The sequence below is a fragment of the Sarcophilus harrisii genome, chromosome 3 (genome assembly GCF_902635505.1).
Source record: "Sarcophilus harrisii chromosome 3, mSarHar1.11, whole genome shotgun sequence".
NCBI lineage: Eukaryota > Metazoa > Chordata > Mammalia > Dasyuromorphia > Dasyuridae > Sarcophilus > Sarcophilus harrisii.
Genome location: NC_045428.1, coordinates 169,805,019 through 169,824,532, shown reverse-complemented (window position 1 = coordinate 169,824,532; position 19,514 = coordinate 169,805,019). Strand labels below are relative to the sequence as shown.

Genomic DNA, 19,514 nt, shown 5'->3' with positions numbered 1-19,514 from the left:
TAAAGGTGATCAGAGCTCCAAGGCTTTTTCTGGGCTCTTTTTTTAAAACTTAATTTCCAGTCCTAATGGTAAGGACAGGAGGTGGGGGGGAGGGGAGACGGCAAATGGCTATGATTTTTTTTTTCAGGGTTCAACAGCATAACATAGGCAGTACTAATAAAAGAATCCTCCTTCCCCCAACCATAAATCTGAGACACAAATATATACACAGCACTATTGGAAGAACAGACTATAAGTAGCATACACTAGTAGAGAGACACATTTGGGAAACACATAGCCAAGTTGAGTGATCCCTCTGAAGTTGCATGGAATCTTTTCTGTTTTCACATTGCTTCCCCTGGGTGCAGTGTCTCTGCTGAGCAAATAGTTCCACAGGGCTCCTTAACCATTTAACTGCACTCTATGTCTCCACATCAATGGTGGGCGAGAAAGAAAAAAAGAAAAATCCTCTTCTTTCCCTCCTCCTAGCAGGTAAGGAATAATTCCCTTTTGAGAGCTGGATTCTTCTATAGTTAATTCTCTTCTCAACTTCCAGAGCTCATATTTATTTCTCAGAGCTGTTCTCATGCATCATCTAACTGATTCCCTTCTCCTCCCACCCAGAATGTGTGCCTTTCTTTTCAAAGGGAGACTGGAAATCAAGCCAGAAATCTCTTTATTTTGTACTTTTTAAAAAAAACCAGGGTCCTTTCTAAAGTTTTTGCTCATAACTTCATCACTGCTTTAAAATTTATGAAAACGTTTTTTATCTCTGCCAGGAGCTTTCCTTTTCTCAGCAAGCCAGTAATTGCGAAAGTAATTTCCTGGTTTTTTTGTTTTTTTGTTTTTTTTTTACTTTTAGCGCCAAAAGGGATTAGCTGACAGAATCATTTAATTCAACCCCTCCTCTGTCTTAAGAAACCATTGAAAACACCAGTGAGTTTATAAACTCAAATAATTTGCAAGAACTTTATTAGTACTCTAGGCATCAAAAATAGGGTTAAAAAACAAAACAGGTCAAGTGAAAATCCCAGATGATTCAAGAGTCATGTGCTGATTGAGTAAAACATAAGCTGATTGGGTAAAAGTTCTTTTTTATTCTTTCTTCCTTTCTCTTTCTAGATAAATTCAAAAGGTGACTGTTACTCCAGCTGATAAATTGCAGATAAATTGGTATTGTCTGTGTAGCAAACAGCATTTTGAATTCTAACCCTAATGACTTTAAAAGAAATGAAGTCATTGAACCTAAAAAGAAACGAACGAATGGACGTTGATTACATAAAGGGAATTCTTCAACCTACACCCACTTGTGCCATCTGGGATAAAATCTGGAACTTTCAAGCCAAGTCAGATGATCTTCTTATTTCTACCTATCCCAAAGCAGGTCTGGAGGAGAAGGGCTTGGGGGGAACTTGGAGGGAGGAGCTTTGCATAGTGTGGATCCTTAATAAACATTTCTTTAATTGAATGACAGAAATGGAATGCTTGAATAGATAAAAATTTGCACTGGATTTGTGAGGGAGTTTATGGGCATGATTAAAATGAATATGTTTCTAGGGAAAATGAGAGATTACCAAGAGATGTTGCATAAACATGGAATACAATTTTAAAGATTTGATCCATTTCTCAGACTGAAGTGGAATAGAGATGTCATTAAAATAGATTAAAGAATATTTGTATAAGAGACATGACAAAAAGATAAAGAAGCAATTTACTCAAGTATGTGCTCCATTTTCCTTCTTGGATCATGACGTTTTATTTTTCAAATTTGTTAGTTTTCAAATTTGTTTGCAAAGATTTCTGTAGAAGAGAGCTCTAACAAAATATATAAATGTTTGAGGTTTTTTATCAGTATATATATATATATATATATATATATATACACATGAACTATCCTTTCAAAATATCAGGAAAAATCAGTAAGAATTGTGGACTGGAATGATCCTGATTTCTTTCTTTTTATCTATTTCACAAAAGAAACAAATGACTTTATCCTGTGTTTATGATTCTCTTTTGGAGAGAAAGGGGAGCAAGAGAGAGACACAGAGAGACACAGAGAGACACAGAGACACACAGAGACACACAGAGACACACAGACAGGGGAGAGAGAGAGAGAGAGAGAGAGAGAGAGAGAGAGAGAGAGAGAGAGAAGGAAGGAGAGAGAATAAAGATCAATCTTTGTCATTGTAATGAATGTTTGCTCTAATTAATTTCTTACCTTTATCAACTAATATAAAGTTTATGACTTTTTCCCTAATACCATTTGACCATTCAAAATTTCTAATGGTTCAGATGATTTGTGACTGCCTTAAACTTTATGAAAAACACTCAAATGTGTAAAATTTGCAAGTAGAGTCAAAGAATAACATTTTTCTAATAATAATAATAAATAATTTATATAGCTTTTTAAGATTTACAAAGCTCTTTATGCATCTCTCAATTGATCCTCCTAACAATCTGGTGATATAGGTGTCATTATTATCCCCATTTTACGAATGAGGAAAAGAGGCAACTCAGCACAACCAACAAGTATCTGGGACAAGTTTCAAACATGGGTCTTCCTGACTCCAAGTCTTATATTTTATATCTGCTTAATTACCTAAAGTTTTTTTTTTTTTTAATGATTACACTCAAAAAATTTCACTATACTAAGTATAATTTTTAAAATTCAAAAAAGCAAAGAATTTCAGAGTTGGAAAAGGTTTGAGAGGCTATCCAATCTAATTCATCTATAAATAAAACTTTCTCAATGCAATAATCAATCATGAAATATTTATTAAGTACATACACTATGTACACTAGCACATGATGTGGGTTCTTTGGATATGAAATTAAAGTGATCTTTGAATATGGGAGCTTGCATTATATATGAAAAAAAACAAAAGTATATAAAGTAAATAAAAGGTAATGGGGGAAGCAAGTTGAGGCACATTCACAAAGGCTTCATATAGGTTGTGGCATTTAAGCCAAAAGTTTGAAGGAAATCGGTGTTCTTAAAAGGCAGAAGAGAAGGAACAAAATTCTAAATACACAGGATAGCTAATGCAACAGAAAAAACAGATGGAGTGTCATATAAGAAAAACAATTAAAAAGTCTGTTTGGCTAGATCATAAAGTTTTGGAAGGGGAATAATATACAATAAATTAGAAAAGGTAAGTTAGAGCTAGATTGCAAAAAGCTTTACATTCTAAACAAAGGAAGATGTATTTGATCCTAGCAGTAGTTGGTAAGCACCAGAGTTTATTGGACAGATAAGTAACATGGTCAGACCTTTGTTTTTGAAATATTACTTTAGCAACTGAGAGTGAAGAATACAGTGAAGACAACTGAAACTATTGCAATCATCCAGATGAAAGATTAGAGGACCTGAATAAAAGATGTCGGCATGTCTTTGAAAAAGGATACATGGGATAGAAGGGATGGGATATAATCGACAAGACTAAACAACTGATTTACTGAGAAAATTTGGAAAATTGAGATTGTTTCCAAAGTTGCAAACCTAGGTAAACTGGTAGGACACTGATCTCTTCCATGGAAATAGAGAAGTTGTGAAGGGAGGTGGTATTGGGGGAAAGAGCATAAGTTTTCTTTGGGACATGTAGTATTTTAATTGCCCAGAGGACATCTAGGTCAATATTTTCAATATGCAGTTGATGAAGTAGACTTGAAATTCAGAAGACTAGTATTACTATCTGGAAATCATCTGAATAAAAGTGACAACTAAACTTATGGAAGCTGATGATGTCACTAAGAAAGTGTAAAGAGAGGGACCACTACCAAGTTATAGGGAACACACACAGTTTAGGGTAAAACATGGATGAAGAGCTACCAAAGGAGACTCAGTTTAAGAGAAAGTTATGAAAATGAGCCACCAAAGAGTAGTCAGATAAATAGGAGAGAAACTGAGGAAGAGGGGACTACAAAAACTCAGCAAGAATAAAGTAATCAGGAATGAATAACAAAAAAAAATAATAATAATAAATGCTACTGAAAAATCAAGAAACTAGAACACTGAGAAAAGACTATCACATAGGGCCATTAAGAGATCAGTGTTATCTTCAGAGAGAGCAGTTTCAATAGACTGATAAGGGTAGAAACCTGATTGCAAGTGACAACAAAAAAAGGCAAAGTGGCAGCAATGAAATGTAAACAGCTTTTTCTTGGAGTTTGGCTTTGGATGGGAAGAGAAATATATGACCATAGCTTGAAGAGATGATAGGGTTAAGTGAGGGTCTTTTTAAATATGAAAGAGAAATTTGATTATATTCTAAAACAGCCAGGAATGAGCCAATAAAAGAAACAGAATAAAGAAGTTAGTATAAGGATTGACCTTGGCAAAAAGAATCATCACCTTTTCATCTGAATTTAAAGTAAAGGAATAGATAATGGAAGATAATATTACAAAGTTTTGAAATTCTGAGTGTAAATTTAGAGGGAGCTCACAGCGAACAGACTCTGTTTTCTCAGAAAAGTATGAGATGCAGTGATAGGGGAATAGGATAGTGAAGGAGAGTTAAGAAGAGAAGTTTTAGAATAGTCACTACAGCATTATTATTTCAAGATTCCAGTTGCCTTGCTTCAGTGAGGGTCCATTTGAGTTTACATATCAAACAAATGATCATCCAGTCTCTAATTGAAGTCCTCTACTGAGAGGGAATTCATAGTCTTCCAAACAGATGATTCTTCTTTTGAATAACTCTAAGTGGTGAGAATGAGCCAATAGATCGGGAGAAATTATATTATACCTCAGGTTCATATGTCTAAGATACACATCATAGATTTAAATGGGTTTTAGACCTCATCTGGTCCTAGATCTCCTTTTACAAATGCTGAATACAGCCCAAAGAGACCAGGTAATTGACTAAAATCATAGAATCTTATAAAGGGAGACTTCAAAAATCACCTGATCCACATGTATCTGAATGAGAATATATTCTAAATTTCTATAAAAAGGATTCATCCAGCCCCCTTGTACTCTACTTCTTCAAGAATGAAAAATAATCATTAAAGACAGAAATTGAATACTAGATCTGCTCTTGCCAAAGATCAAGCATCAATTGACATTCTGATCATTGCAGTTTCTTTCTTCCTTCCTACCTTTGATATTTTTCAAACATAACTTACATTTCTTCAATCTGACTGAATGATCAAAAAGATAATAAAATAGCTGAATAAAAATTCTAGCCCAAGTCGTTTGATTCCAAATCTAAATCTAAAGTCGTCTTTCTATTAGTTGCATCAAAGAAGAGAAAGCTATTTTCCTGTATGGTTGCTTTAAACTTGAACCTGAAGTCAGTGGTGAGATAACAAGTTCTCCATTTCTAGAGAGAAGGAAAATGATGACTCAGATCTTCATTCCTTTATAGAATGCCATTATGCAATGCTTTTTTGTCTTTGTTAATAATAATGAAGTTTTTACAAGGCAATATGGAATTTTGTTCTATATTTCTTTATAAACTTTATTAGTAACAATCTAACTATGAATTCAAATTTTTAAAAATATATCAAGAACCTTCTCAAACTTCTATTTTTTTTTTTACTTCTTTCTATGAAATAAGGGACAACTTGGACCCAGGAGATAGTAGATATGATACAAAATGATGGCAATATAGAGAAATGTAAAAGAGCTCCTACTCATCTCCGGTTTCCTTTTATTGAATGGAGAATTTCATCAAAAGACTGTGGTAAGTGACAGCATGATTAGCCACACTTGACCATAAACAATGTCTGACTTATAACATTCCCTGATAAAAAATAAAGGCCAGAGAAATTCTTTTTCTATGTATTTGTTTTTTTTTCTTTCTGTTCATAATTTGTCCTTTACTTTTCTGCCTTCACTTTCCCCTCAATTTTTTAGCAGCTGCCTAAGACCTAAAATGACAATATTTTACCCTGTCTTTTCATACTTTCCCAATATCAGTCCAATGACTATCAGTCAAGGCAATAGCAGGACTAGTAGTGGCCAGAGGAAGACAAGGAAGAAGAGGAATTCCCTACCATACCTATCCCCCAAACATCACTTATTCCTACATTATTGCCAATAGGTTCTTCAGTTCTAGCACTGGTTTAGTAAGTCTCAACCTATTTGTTCATACATTCATATAACCCAGATTCTCTTTATTCCCTGTATAGCATAGGTTCTTGACCTGAGGTTCACAGAGTTAAAGGGTCCATGGATAGGGTTCAAGGAGTGAACTTGTATGGGGAAAAAAACTTATATCTTTATTTTCATTAACTTTTAACTGAAATTTAACATTTCCTTCAATTATTAAAAAAATATTATTCTGAGAAGGAGTCTTATAGGTTTCACCAGACTGCTAATGGTCAATGGCACACACGAAAAAATTAAGAATCTGTCCTCTTCCCCATAATCTCTCGCCCATCCTATTAGAGAACAAACTATGTATAATTACCTAAATCACTATTTCCCTCTGAAATTTAAATGGTTCTTAATTCAGTTCTTTTTGTATAAAGACCCCCTAGCAAAAATCCTTTTAAAAGACTCCAAAATAAAGTGTATTTGCCTCAGACTCAGGAATGAAGAAGAGAAAGTATGCTAATTTTGGGGAATCTAGGTTAAAAAGCAATCAAGACTTGGAGAGATTTTTTCTGAGAAGAACAAAAAACAAAACAAAACAAAAAACGAAAGAAAGGAAGTAGACATGACATAAATAGGAAAAGAAAAAAAAAGACTTTGGGAAAAATAGCAGCTTAACTAAAAATTGTCCCCAGGATTAAGGAGTAACAAACCCCTATTCTTGTATTTTAACTCTGCCTCCAAGTCACAGGATTCTCCGTTTTTGGCTCAGGATTGAAAAAGTCCTCATTCTTATTGCCACCAGGTTGATGAGAGAAAAAGTGAAGAAATCCTGATATACCAGCTCTCCCTCCAAAAAAATTGGTTTTGATGGTGTTTTGGTACATGTGCTTTAGTTACACTATGAACTTGTATGAATTAGCTTGACAATTTAAATGCCACATATAACACAAGATCTGTGGTTTAAAAAAAAATCAGTCTTTAAAATTGTGCAAACCCTTTGATCCAGCAGTGGCCCTACTGGGTCTGTATCCTAAAGGTCATAAAAAAGGGAAAAGGACTCACATATTTGTAGCAGCCCATTTTGTGGCAAGAGATTGGAGATTGAGTGGATGCCCATCAGTTCAAGAATGGCTGAATAAGTTATGTCATATGAATGTTATGGAATATTATTATTCTATAAGAAATGATGAGCAGGCTGATGAGCAGACTTATAATGTGATGCTAAATGATGTGAAAAGAACGAAGAGAACATTGTATACAGTAGAAACAAGATTATGTTATGATCAACTGTGATGGACTTGGTTTTTTTTTTTAACAATGTGGTGATTCAAGGTAATTCCAATAAACTTGTGTTAGAAAGTGTCATCCACTTCCATAGAGAGAAATATGGAGACTGGATGTGGATCAAAGCATAGTATTTTCATTTTTTTGTTGTTTTTGTCTTTTTTCTTTTTCATGTTTTTTAACTTTTGACCTGATTTTTCTTGCACAGTATATCAAATACGGAAATTTGTTTAGAAGAATTGCGCGTGTTTAATCTTTATCAGATTGTTTGCTGTCTTGTGGGGGAGTGGGCAGGGAGAAGAGGAAAGATAATTTGGAACACAAGGTTTTGCAAAGGTAAATAAAAGGTGAAACTATCTTTGCATGTACTTGGAAAAATAAAATACTATTTTTAAAAATTGCTTTCCTCTAGTACAAGCACCACTTGTAAAACTTGGAAAACCACAAAATCATATCTATATGATATAATCTTATTTATTTTCTTAAGCATGTCTCTATTTTATTTTAAGATGATTTGGCCAGACTAAAGAGTTTCACTGATGAGGAAACTAAGATTCAGGGATATTAAATAATTTACCCAAAGTAAGAAGAATAGTTAGTATGGGAACTGGCCTTCCAACCCTTGTTTTTTTGTGTGTGCCATACTATCATTCAAGATTCAGAACACAAAATAAATACTTGGTTGATAATTAATTAAGCTCTTTCCTGACTTTTGACTTTTGAAATTTAATATTTATTCAAACTTTTCACTTTTGTAACATGGAACAAGATTGTGCTTGCTTGGGGTAGGAAGAATTGTCTTTTTTTTTTTAATTTGGTTCATGAATTTCTTAAAAAATTATTTAGTATAATATTTTTCTCCAATTACATGTAAAAACAATTTTACATTCATTTTTTAAAACTTTGAGTTCCAAATTCTTTCCCCACTCCCTACCCCCATTGAGAAGACAAGCAATTCTATATAGATTATACATGTGTAGTCTTGCATAATAGTTATGTTGTAAAAGAAAACAAAGACCAAAAAGAAAATCCCCAAGAAAAATTAAGTTTAAAAAGTATGTTTCAATCTATCTTCAGACACCATTAGTTCTTTCTCCAGGGATGGATAGCATTTTTCATTAAGTCCTTCAGAGTTGTCTTGGATCATTGTATTGCTGAAAATAGCTAAGTCATTCACAGCTGATCATCTTACAATATTACTGTTGCTTTGTAGACAGTACATTTCACTTAGCATCAGCTCATGTAAATGTTTCTAGGTTTTTTTCCTGAGAGCAGAGCATCCTACTCAACATTTCTTAGAGCATAAAAGTATTTCATCATAATCACATACCACAATTTGTTCAGCCATTCCCCAATTAATGGCCATCTCTCCAATTTCCAATTCTTTGCAACTAGAAGAGGACTATATTTTTGTACATATAGGTTCTTTTCCTTTTTGTTTTTTATCTTTTTTCAGATACAGACCTAGTAGTGGTATTTTACCACTTTACCACATGCATTTACCATCAACTGACAGTATTTTATAGCTCTTGGGATAAAATTTCTCTACAGAATGATTGAATCAGGTCACAATTCCATCAATGGTGCATTAATGTCTCATTTGTCCCATAATCCCTGCAGCATTTATCATCTTCCTTTTCTGGCCTATTAGCCAATTTAATAAGTATGAGGTAATCCCTCAGAATTGTTTACTTTCATTTCTATACTCAATAGTAATTTAGAGCATTGTTTTCATATGACTATAAATGGCTTTGATTACTTCATCTGAAAACTGCTCATATCTTTTGATCATTTATCACTTAGGGAATTATTCTTATTTTTACAAATTTGACTCAATTCTCTATAGGTTTGAGAAATTAAGCCTTTATCAGAGAAACTTGCTTCAATTTTTTTTTCACTTACTTCTGCTAAATGTATTTCTCTCCATCCTATACCCCACCCCATTTCTTTCAATTCATCCTGTCCCTACTCAAAAGTGTTTTGCTTCTAACTGCTCCCTCCTCAAATCTGCCCTTCCTTCCTCATCACTCTTCTTTTCTTCTTCCCCTTCTACTTTCCTGTAGAATAAGATAGAGTATGGATGCTATTTCCACTTTAACCCAATTCTGATGAGAGTAAGATTCACTCACTCACCGCCTCCCATATGCCCTCCTTCTTCCCCTCCATTGCTTCTTTTATGTGAGATAATTTACCCCATTCTACCTTTTCTTCTTCCTTTCTCCCTGTACATTCCTCTCTCATCCCTTAATTTTATTTTTTAGAAATTATCCCTTCATATTCAACTCTATATTTTCCTTGATAATTTCTTGAAAGATGATATCTAGATTCTTTTTTTGATAATAGCTTTCAAATAATCCAATAAATTTTAAATTATATATCTTGGATCTATTTTCCAAATCTATTGTTTTTTCCAATGAAATATTTCACATCATATTCTATTTTTTTTTCATTCTTCTGCTTTTGTTTTGTTTCTTGATTCCTCATAAAGTCATTAGCTTCAATTCGCTTCTAATTTTTAAGGTACTTTTTAGTGATCTTTTATACCTCCTTTTCCATTTGGCCAATTCTACTTTTTAAAGAGTTTTTTTTCCCTTCAGTGAATTTCTGTGCCTCTCTTTCCAACTGGCCAATTCTGCTCTTGAAGGTGTTCTCCTCATTGGTTTTTTGTACCTCCGTTACCATTTGGCCTAGTCTGTTTTTTAAGGTGTTATTTCCTTCAGTATTTTTTTGTATTTCCTTTTCCAATGTTGATTCATTTTTCATGATTTCCTTAGCATCACTCTCAATTCTGTTCCCAATTTTTCCTCTACCTCTCTTATTTGATTTTCAAAATCTTTTTTGAGCTCTTACTTGGCCTGAAAACAATTCATATTTTTCTTGGGGGCTTTAGATGTAGGAGCTTTGATCATGTCATCTTTTTCTGAGTGTGAATTTTGATCTTCCTTGTCACATAATAACTTTCTATGGTCAGAATTTTTTCTGTTGTTTGCTCATTTTCTCAGCCTATTACTTGACATTTAACTCTTTGTTAAAGTAGAACTCACCTTTCAGGCTGCTGCAAGGTGCATTGTCCCAAGGTTCATGGGGTTTGTGCAGCTGTTTTCAGAGATGAGGAACTGTAAGTTTTCAATTTTTCCAAGGTGGTATAATCATCTAATGAAAAGTGTGTTTACTACTCTCCTGTCTGTGCTCTGGACTCTTAGGAATTAGAAGCAGTCTTTTCCACTTTTGGATGTGTGAGGAAGGTTCCTGCTCCACTGTAGCTATAAATGCTGGTGTGCTAGTGCTGCTCCACACCCTGGGACTGCCACCTATGTCTGCAACCCGGATCATGGACAAAGTCTTGCCTTGGTGCTAGCAAAAAGACCCCTGTAATATTTGTCTAATTGTTCACCCTCCTTATCATCATATGTGGACTGAGAGCTCCAGAAGCAACTGCTGCTTCTGTTGTCATTGATTCAGTCACTTTAAGGACTGCTCCTGATTTGCTGGGGTGCAATTTGTACTGCTAAAGCCTGCATGGGGCTGTGCTCCACACTTACCCTGCTGCAACAGATCTTTCCTGCCAACTTTCTAAGTTGTCTTAGGCTAGAAAATGGTTTTGTTCCATCTTTTTTTGGTTCAGCTACTTTAGAATTTGTTTAGAGTCATTATTTAAAGATATTTGGAGGGATTTGCATAAATCCCTCCAAATAAATTTGCCTTTACTCAGCCATCTTCAGAAGTATTTCTTAATGTGGACTCTGATGATGTCTTTCTGGAGAAGACAGAATGTGTTAGTTTTAATAATGTAAATCATAGTTCTTTTTAAGCTAGGGAACTGTAATGCTCATCAAACTAATTCTCTATTATACAAACCAGTCCAGCCAGTTATTTACTATACAGATATTTTGGTAACCAATCAGAATTGAGCTCACCAACACAGTTCCAGCCACCAGGATACCAGACCAACTGCAAAGTCCTCTTTTTAAGGAGTTTTTTTTCTTCAGTGAATTTTTGTGCCTCTCTTCCTCTTTAAGGCATTCTTTTTCTCATTGGTTTTTTGCACCTCCTTTACTACTTGGCCTAATCTGTCCTACAGACTCACTTTAAACTGCCATTATTCTTTGCTATTTTGTAAACAATACTTTTAATAATTTTCAATCATTCTCCTTGATGTTTTAAAATGAGTATATAGTCTAAATAAGATCATTTATTATGCTAAAGTTTACAAAACACTTTATATGTATTATCTCATTTGATTCTATAATAGACCTTCAGTTAAATACTATTATTAACCCTATTTTATAGAAGAGAAAACTGAAACTAAAAAAGTGGCTTGCTCAGGATCATATAGCTAATAGGGAGCTAATACAGGATTCATACTCAGATATTCCTAACTCCCAATCCAGCATTATATCCACTTTGCAACCTAGCTGTTTCACCTGTTGTTCTTGAATCATATATGTCAATATCAATGTTTGCTGGCTAATTCATTTTCTGGGTTTTTTTAGCATTCTTTTTGTGACAATTACTTTACAATAATTAAATTTGTATAGGAGACAGCTTGCTCTTGTTAATGTATTTTCTTTTCTGTATCAATTTCTCAGCATCAATAGCTCATTTAACTAGAAAAGATTGAAAACATGATATTTGCATACACTTATTTTTTTCCTATTTTTTCTATGGGGATGCTTAATTTCTCTTCTTTTTCCTAACATGATTTTACTGACCACAATCAACTAATTTGGAAGTAACTTTCACATCAGTAACAAGCTATTTCCAATATTTTAATATATAGTCCATTTCATTTTTTGTGATGATGTTAGCTTTTCAAGTCCAGCATTTTCTCTTTTTATAAAGAAAACATTCCTGAAAGTTAGGGGACTTCTAGGTCATATGCAAACGAGGTTTCAATTCTATTGGGAGGGAATGAGGATAATGATAGCATGGTATTATTTAGCCACAGAGATCCAGAGACAATACAATGCTCTAGCACCTGGCCTGAATTATTCCCAAAGTTGTAGCAATGCAAGAAGAAAGATCCTAGAATCACAATATAAAAATGATTATAAATGGACAAAAACTGTTTTTCAGGATTGGATCAAGCTAATGCAATGCCATCACCACGCACACTGAAAACTCACCTTCCCATCCAACTATTGCCACCATCGTTCTTGGAGAAGGGCTGTAAGGTAAAATACAAATCTTGGAACCTCTTACAGCAAGCTTCAGCTAGTTTTCTAGAAATGAACTTCTAGTCTCAAAAGCACTAATCTACTATTAAGTCCAGTAGCTCGTTTTTTATGGGAGTAGAGGAGAGATGGATTTCGTTGGCATGAGGAATTTCCAAATAGGAAACTCTTTCTATTAACACAGATGGGCACTATCTCCAACTTTTAATCTTAAGGAGTTGCCTAGACCAATGAGAGTAACAGTGACTTTCTTGGAATCACACAATCAATATGTACTCAAGGTAGGACTTAAACTTAAGTCTTTCTGACTCTGAGGTTCATTCTCTATCAACTATACCATGCTGTCTCTAAGCCCAGTAACTAATTCTGACTTTGGAACCCTTCCTATTACTCACAAAAATAGCAAGCAATTCCCAAAAAAGCAACCACTAAATGTGATTGTGAGACAGTATTAACATCATAGTTACCAAACCTGAAAGGTCTAAAAAGATGTCTACACACACACACACACATTACAGACTCCTATCTGTATATTTATATCAATACAGCACCTAATCAATAGGCGCTAACTAGAAGTCAATTTGTCCAAAGTCTTCATTTCACAGATAAGGAAACTAATACCTATAGGATTAACTGACAAATGAATCAATGATAGCTGGGATAGTAAAAAAATTTTCCATACACTTTCACATCTCTTTTTTCTTTTCCTTTTATCTATGATTTCAGATAATCTATGTCGCAAGAAATGCCAAGGACAACTTGGTATCATATTATCATTTCCAAAAGATGAATGCAGCACTTCCTGATCCAGGAACCTGGAAGGAATATTTTGAAGATTTCCTAGATGGAAAAGGTGACAGAATCCAACTATATTGTTGTTGCCAGCAAAACCTTGAAGACATAGAGAAATATTTGACTACTTCATGAGGAGTTCACCCTCTTTTGTTTTTAACATCAAAGAATTAGTAGGGTGACCTACATTTTCTCCTAGGTATAACCTCCATTCAAACAAATATACATATTTTACCTGTCTTTCAGTGTGCTGGGGTTCCTGGTATGATCATGTGAAAGGATGGTGGGATGCAAAAGACAAATATCCCATTCTCTACCTCTTTTATGAGGACATGAAGAAGGTGAGGGCTAAATCCAATCTGCTAATCAATAGTATTTACTAAGGATAAATTTACTAAGGGTACCAGGTACATATAGCTATAGTTGTCATTTAAGATCATTTATAAGGAAACAGAAGACTATCCTGATAATAATCTTATTGTTTTCAACTGATTGCTGCATTTTAAGTATGCATTATTAAAGCAATGATAATAAGATTTTTTAATGCATAATTGCATAGTTGTTGTATATGAAGGAAATCAATTCTCTTGTCATGATTCTAAGAACCCATTATAGAAGCTCTGGATTTTTTGCCCAGTGAAAATTGCATCTTTATAAATTTTCCCAAAAGTAGTGCTTTATTCCTTTTTATCTGGTATTATAACCTATCCCTAAAGTCATGAACATACATTTTTAAGCACTTACTATGCAAAAGGCACTGTGCTAAATACTGAGGATACAAAGATAAAAAAAATTTCCCCTTTCCCAGAGTGATACTAATTTAGAGGAAATTATTTCCAGAGGAAATTAGGAAAAATCTACCTCCTGGGATAGTGATCAGACTTGATTGAAGTATTATACCTCCAGGCAGATACCACACTCTCTTACTCTTTTATTATTTCCTAGTCATAAAGTCAAGTCAGCAAGCATTTATTAAGTGTTTACTATGTACCAAGCATTGTGCTAAGCACTGGGAATGCAAAAAACAAGAAAAAACATAGTTCTTACCCTCAAAGAGCTTACCTGGAGATAGTGATGATTAAGATAATTATGCCCAAAGAGTTATTAAACTACCTACCCTTTGACTCAGCAATACTTGGTCTATTTTTTGAAGATAATTAGAGAACAAGGAAAATAATCTATTTAATCTAAAATGTTTGCAGCATTTTCTGTGATGGCAAGGAACTCGAAATTGAGTGGATGCCCACTAGTTGGGGAATGGCTGAACAAGTTGCAATATATGATTGTGATGGGATATTACTGTGTTATAAGAAATGATGAGCTCAATGATTTTAGAAAAACATGGAAAGACGAGCAAAATGAATAAAATCAAGAAAATGTCACAACAATGTTGTTTTAAGAATGACTTTGAACAAATAAGTTATTTTAACTATTATAAATGCCCAAATTAATAATAAAGATATGAATAAAGATATTATATGCATCCAAAGAAAGAATGATAAATAGAAGTATATATAAAATAATTTTTATATACACACATAAACACACACTTATTTGTATCAAATGATAGCTATATCTGGAAAAAATTTACATGATAATTTTGTTGTGTATAGTAAGTTATACATAGTAGATTTGCAATTTTATGGGTAATTATCTTTTTTATTCCACTATTATAGAAATTCTTATTTTATTCCATACATTTAAATTTAATAGTGAAAAAAGTGTATAAAAGAGAACTGAAAAAAATCTAATGTACTTTCTACTATATTGGACTATGTGTTACAGTAGATTGAAGGTTCTCTGTCGTAAGTACTATGTAACACACTATAATACACTGTGAATACATCACCAAATGTGTCACGCTGGAGAGAATTTCCAAGAAAAAAAGGGAAAAAATATCAGAAATGGAAAAAAGTATCCTTGAGAAGAATACCTTTTCATAGCCCCAGTATAAAATTTAACATAGAAAGAGGTAAACATTTTAAAAAGTATTATTTCTTTCTCACATTCTTGTTTTAAATTTTCAGTTCAAATTCTTCTCCTATTAAGAAGGCAAACAATATGGTTATCAATTATATATATGAAGTAATTTTAAAACATTTTTATCCCCCCCCAAAAATCAAGAAAAATTAAGTGAAAAAATTATATTGCAATCTGTGCTCATAGTTCATTAATTATCTCTCTGGAGGAATATCACATTTTTCAATAGGAGTCCTTTGGAATTGTCATGTATCATTGTATTGATGAGAATAGCTAAGTCTTTCACAATTGATCATCTTTACAATATTGCTGTTATTTTATACAATGTTCTCCTGGGTCAATTCACTTTACTTTGCATCATTTCATGCAAATCTTTTCAGGTTTTTCTGAAACCATATCTCTGGTCACTTCTTATAACACAATAATATTCCATTACAATTATATGCCACAACTTTGTGGTATATATTATCTGGTCATAAATTTTTCCCTTAGCCATAAATCTGACAGGTTAATTCTTCCATGTTCCCATAATTTGCTTATGATATTACCCTTTATGTCTAAATCAAATTGTACTCACTTTGTTTTGATATGTGGTATGAGATGTTGGTCTGTGCCCTGTTTCTACCAAACTGCTTTTCAATTTTCCCAGTAATTTTTGTCAAATAATGAGTTCTTGTCCCCAGAGCTTGGATCTTTGGGTTTATCAAACACTAGCTTAAACAACATACTGTTGGATTCTGGTTTCTAATTTCACTTTCATTTTGGGGGTGACTTTATCCTATTCACATTCACATTATGATTATTGTGTATTTCCAAGAGCAAAATATGGAACCAGCAAATTTTTATATTCAAAATAATTACTTAAACTCTTCCCAATACAAGTAGTCTTATGGTCAGTTTTTGATACTATGATGAATTAATTTCAGTACTTGTGTTTTTAGCCTTGTTCTGAATGCATTTTTCTTTTCTTTTTCCACTCTCATATAGCACCCAAAGTGTGAAATTAGAAAAATAATGGAATTCATGGGAAAAAACCTAGATGAAGATGTTCTAGATAAAATCATGCATCATACTTCTTTTGACATAATGAAAAAGAATCCAATGGCAAACTATACAACAATTTCTGAGGAAATTATGGACCAATCTGTTTCCCCATTTATGAGAAAAGGTGTCTAGATTTTTTTTTATCATTTTCTGAAGAATATTCTCTTCTTATATTTCAAATCATTTGGAAATTTTCATTTGTTCTCAGAATCAGTTATTTAGATATAGATATAGATCTTTCAAGAATGGAAGTATTTAACACTAAATGCTTATTTTAAGAGATGACTGATGAAATGAAAAAATCGTATTTAGGAAAATAATCTGAAGACACTCACTGGTAGTTACAAAAATATCAGAACAAGCAATAATATTATCCTTCAACCTAGTAATTCCATTACCTTAAAAGTGTTATTTTAAAAGAAAAACAAAATGAACAAAAAAAAAGAACTATAAGTTGAAAATTTTCCATAATAAAATTATAGATAGTTAAAAATATCTGGGATAGAAATATAAGGATTTATATTATTTATATACCTGGGATTTCACTGATATAGGAACTCATAAGTGAAAAGACTTTATCTGTCAATGTAAATCAATACAATTTAGACACTAAGAGATTAAATGATTTATCTAGGTTCACATAGCAATTACGTTTCAAAGGTGGAAATTGAGCCCAAGTCTTTTTAGCTCCTAGACTAAAGGATAGAGGTCCTTTACTTCCAATAATAATAAAAAAGACATAATTAAATAAATCGCTGTACATTCATGTAAGCAAGAAGAAATGAACATAGAATACTTGTGGGGATATAGAGATGATGACTACAAAATTATTATAATACTTTATGTATTTAAATTAAGTAATTGAAATGTAAATAACCATTAAGCAAGTTTAGCTGTTTGCATATATGTTAAACATTAAGCTCTTAAGAAAACTGGGTGAAGGAGGGAGTTGAGGAAGGAAAGAAAATACTTTAAAAGGCCACTATATCTCTCCCTTGTCTGTAATTCAGGGGCTGTAGGAGACTGGAAGAATCACTTCACAGTGGCCCAGAATGAGAGATTTGATGAAGACTACAAGAAAAAAATGATGAATACCAGTCTGACTTTCTGCTCTAATCTCTAAGAAGAAATCAGGAGGAATCCAAATTTATGAAAATCTTATCTGCAAATGCTATTTAATTACCCTGTCATTTATAATAGCACCCATCTCAAGTGCTTTGCAAATCTTAAAGTGCTATATAAGTGCTAACCAATGTCATTATTTTCAATTTGTTTAGTCATCATCATTCTGTTAAATAAAGGGATTATATTTTCTTTTCATTTATTCCCTTCTCAAGAATCTAAAAACTCTGTGATTAAAGTTGTCATAGACTTAATGTCACATGTTCAAAATAGAACACATTATCTATCTAAACTTTCTCTTTCCCCCATCCCTATAACGTTCATATTACCGTAAAGGAAAACATCACACACTCTGTCTATCAGGCTCCCAACCTAAGAGTCATGCTGGATTCCTCTCTATCTCTAAACCCTAACCTTCACATCCAAGCTGTGGTCAAGGCTTGCAAATTTTACCTTTGCAACATCCCTCTTTTGCTCCTCTGACATCATCACCCCTCCAGTGTAGACCTCATCACCTCACACCTGAACTAATACATTAGCCTGCTGGTAGGTATGCCTGCCACAAGTCTTTCCCCACTCCAATCTATTCTCCATTTAGCCACTAAAGTGATTTTCTTGAAATGCAGGGCTGATCATATCACTTACATATACACACACACACACACACACACACACACACACACATCCTCCACAGTAAACTCCAATGGCTTCCTATTTGGCATTCAAAGTCCTTCAAAACCTGGCCCCCTCCTACCTTTTCAGTCTTCTTACACCCTACTCTTTAATACATGTTCTTCAATCTAATAACAGTGGCCTGCCCCAAGAAACTCCAGTTCTCAAGCTCTGGGTACTTTCTCTAGATATTCACTATGCCTGAGGGTGCTCTTCCTACTCCTCTCAGACAAGTGACCTCCTTGGTTTCTGAGTCCCAATTATGCTCCTCCCTTCTATAGAAAGACTTCCCTAAACCTTACTAATTCTAATGCTTTACCTTTGAAAATTATTTATTTATCCTGAACATAGGTTACTTTGTGTATATTTGTTTGCATGTTCTCTCCCTATTAATTATAAATTTCTTGAGAAGACAGACTGCTGTTGCCTCTTTTTGAATCACCAGAGATTAACCCAGCACCTGTTACATAATACATATTTAATAAATGTTTATTGAATTGAATTGTGTTTTTTGTTACAAATTAATCAAACAAATTAAAATATAGAATTAAGTTTGAAAGTGGAAAATGGAAGAATAAAGCAGAAAACTACCTCTTTCTCCCAAATTCTCCCACAAACAACTTAAAATAATGTCTCAAAGTAAATTTTAGCATGGCAGAAATAATTCAAAGTTAGAATAAACATCCAATTTGGGAGGAAATTAGGAAAAATCTACCTCCTGGGATAGTAATCAGACTTGATTGAAGTACTATACCTCCAGGCAGATACCACTGAATCAACAAATAAGGGCTGCTATTTCACAGGCAACTTTAGCTTCCAGGAATTTTCACCCAATGCATGATATGAGAGTGGGGAGCTAATCTGAGAAGATTGTGGAAGCTCTCCCCTGGCATTGGATGCAGAGCCCAAGTATTAAGGAGTGAATATATATATATATATATATATATATATATATATATATGTGGGTTCCAAAGGTACAAGGCCCTATACTAGCTGATATCACTCACAGGAGAGCAGGGTCTCTTGTTTCCATTCTAAAGCAGAGGGACAAACTGACAAATGCAACTACCTCAAGTTTAAAAGGAGCAAGAGCATTTGGGGAAGCAATACTAGGGGTCCTGGTCATAGTTCAAAGGCAATGAGGAAAACCTAATGTTGTCACCTAAGATGTGAATCAGAGGAGCAATGACCATTCTTTGCCTTGGATTATAGAACACTAGAAGAACCAAGAAGTTGAAAGCCCCCAGATAGAGCTCAGAAAACAACAGCACAAGAGACATTATTTTCCATATCCCAAGAGTAGAATCTGATCCCAACATAAAGTTACCAAGAAATAGGATATAAAAATTTTGTATAATAAAATTTAAAAAATGAGAAAAACTCAAATAGGCCAAATAAATTGCTACTATGGTGATAGAAAAGATAGA

The 19,514-nt window shown here is 33.5% G+C and overlaps 1 protein-coding gene across 1 annotated transcript; it reads left to right on the top strand.

Annotated features, from left to right (window-relative positions):
• Nucleotides 1-230: 230 nt before the first annotated feature.
• Nucleotides 231-17,617, top strand: LOC100933477 (sulfotransferase 1C4). Its single transcript, XM_003765694.4, has 8 exons — nucleotides 231-471; nucleotides 1,102-1,363; nucleotides 5,538-5,663; nucleotides 12,380-12,477; nucleotides 13,204-13,330; nucleotides 13,516-13,610; nucleotides 16,237-16,417; nucleotides 17,304-17,617. The coding sequence occupies exons 2-8, from the start codon at nucleotides 1,195-1,197 to the stop codon at nucleotides 17,414-17,416; spliced, it is 909 nt and encodes a 302-aa protein (XP_003765742.2). The 5' UTR covers nucleotides 231-471; nucleotides 1,102-1,194; the 3' UTR covers nucleotides 17,417-17,617.
• The last annotated feature ends 1,897 nt before the right edge of the window (nucleotides 17,618-19,514 follow it).

Excerpts from the sequence above, each read along its gene's own strand:
- LOC100933477 (XM_003765694.4), top strand. The coding sequence starts at position 1,195 with ATGACTTTAAAAGAAATGAAGTCATTGAACCTAAAAAGAAACGAACGA. Across the intron at positions 5,664-12,379 it reads AATTTCATCAAAAGACTGTG|GATTGGATCAAGCTAATGCA; the intron begins GTAAGTGACAGC and ends ACTGTTTTTCAG. Across the intron at positions 16,418-17,303 it reads TTCCCCATTTATGAGAAAAG|GGGCTGTAGGAGACTGGAAG; the intron begins GTGTCTAGATTT and ends TCTGTAATTCAG.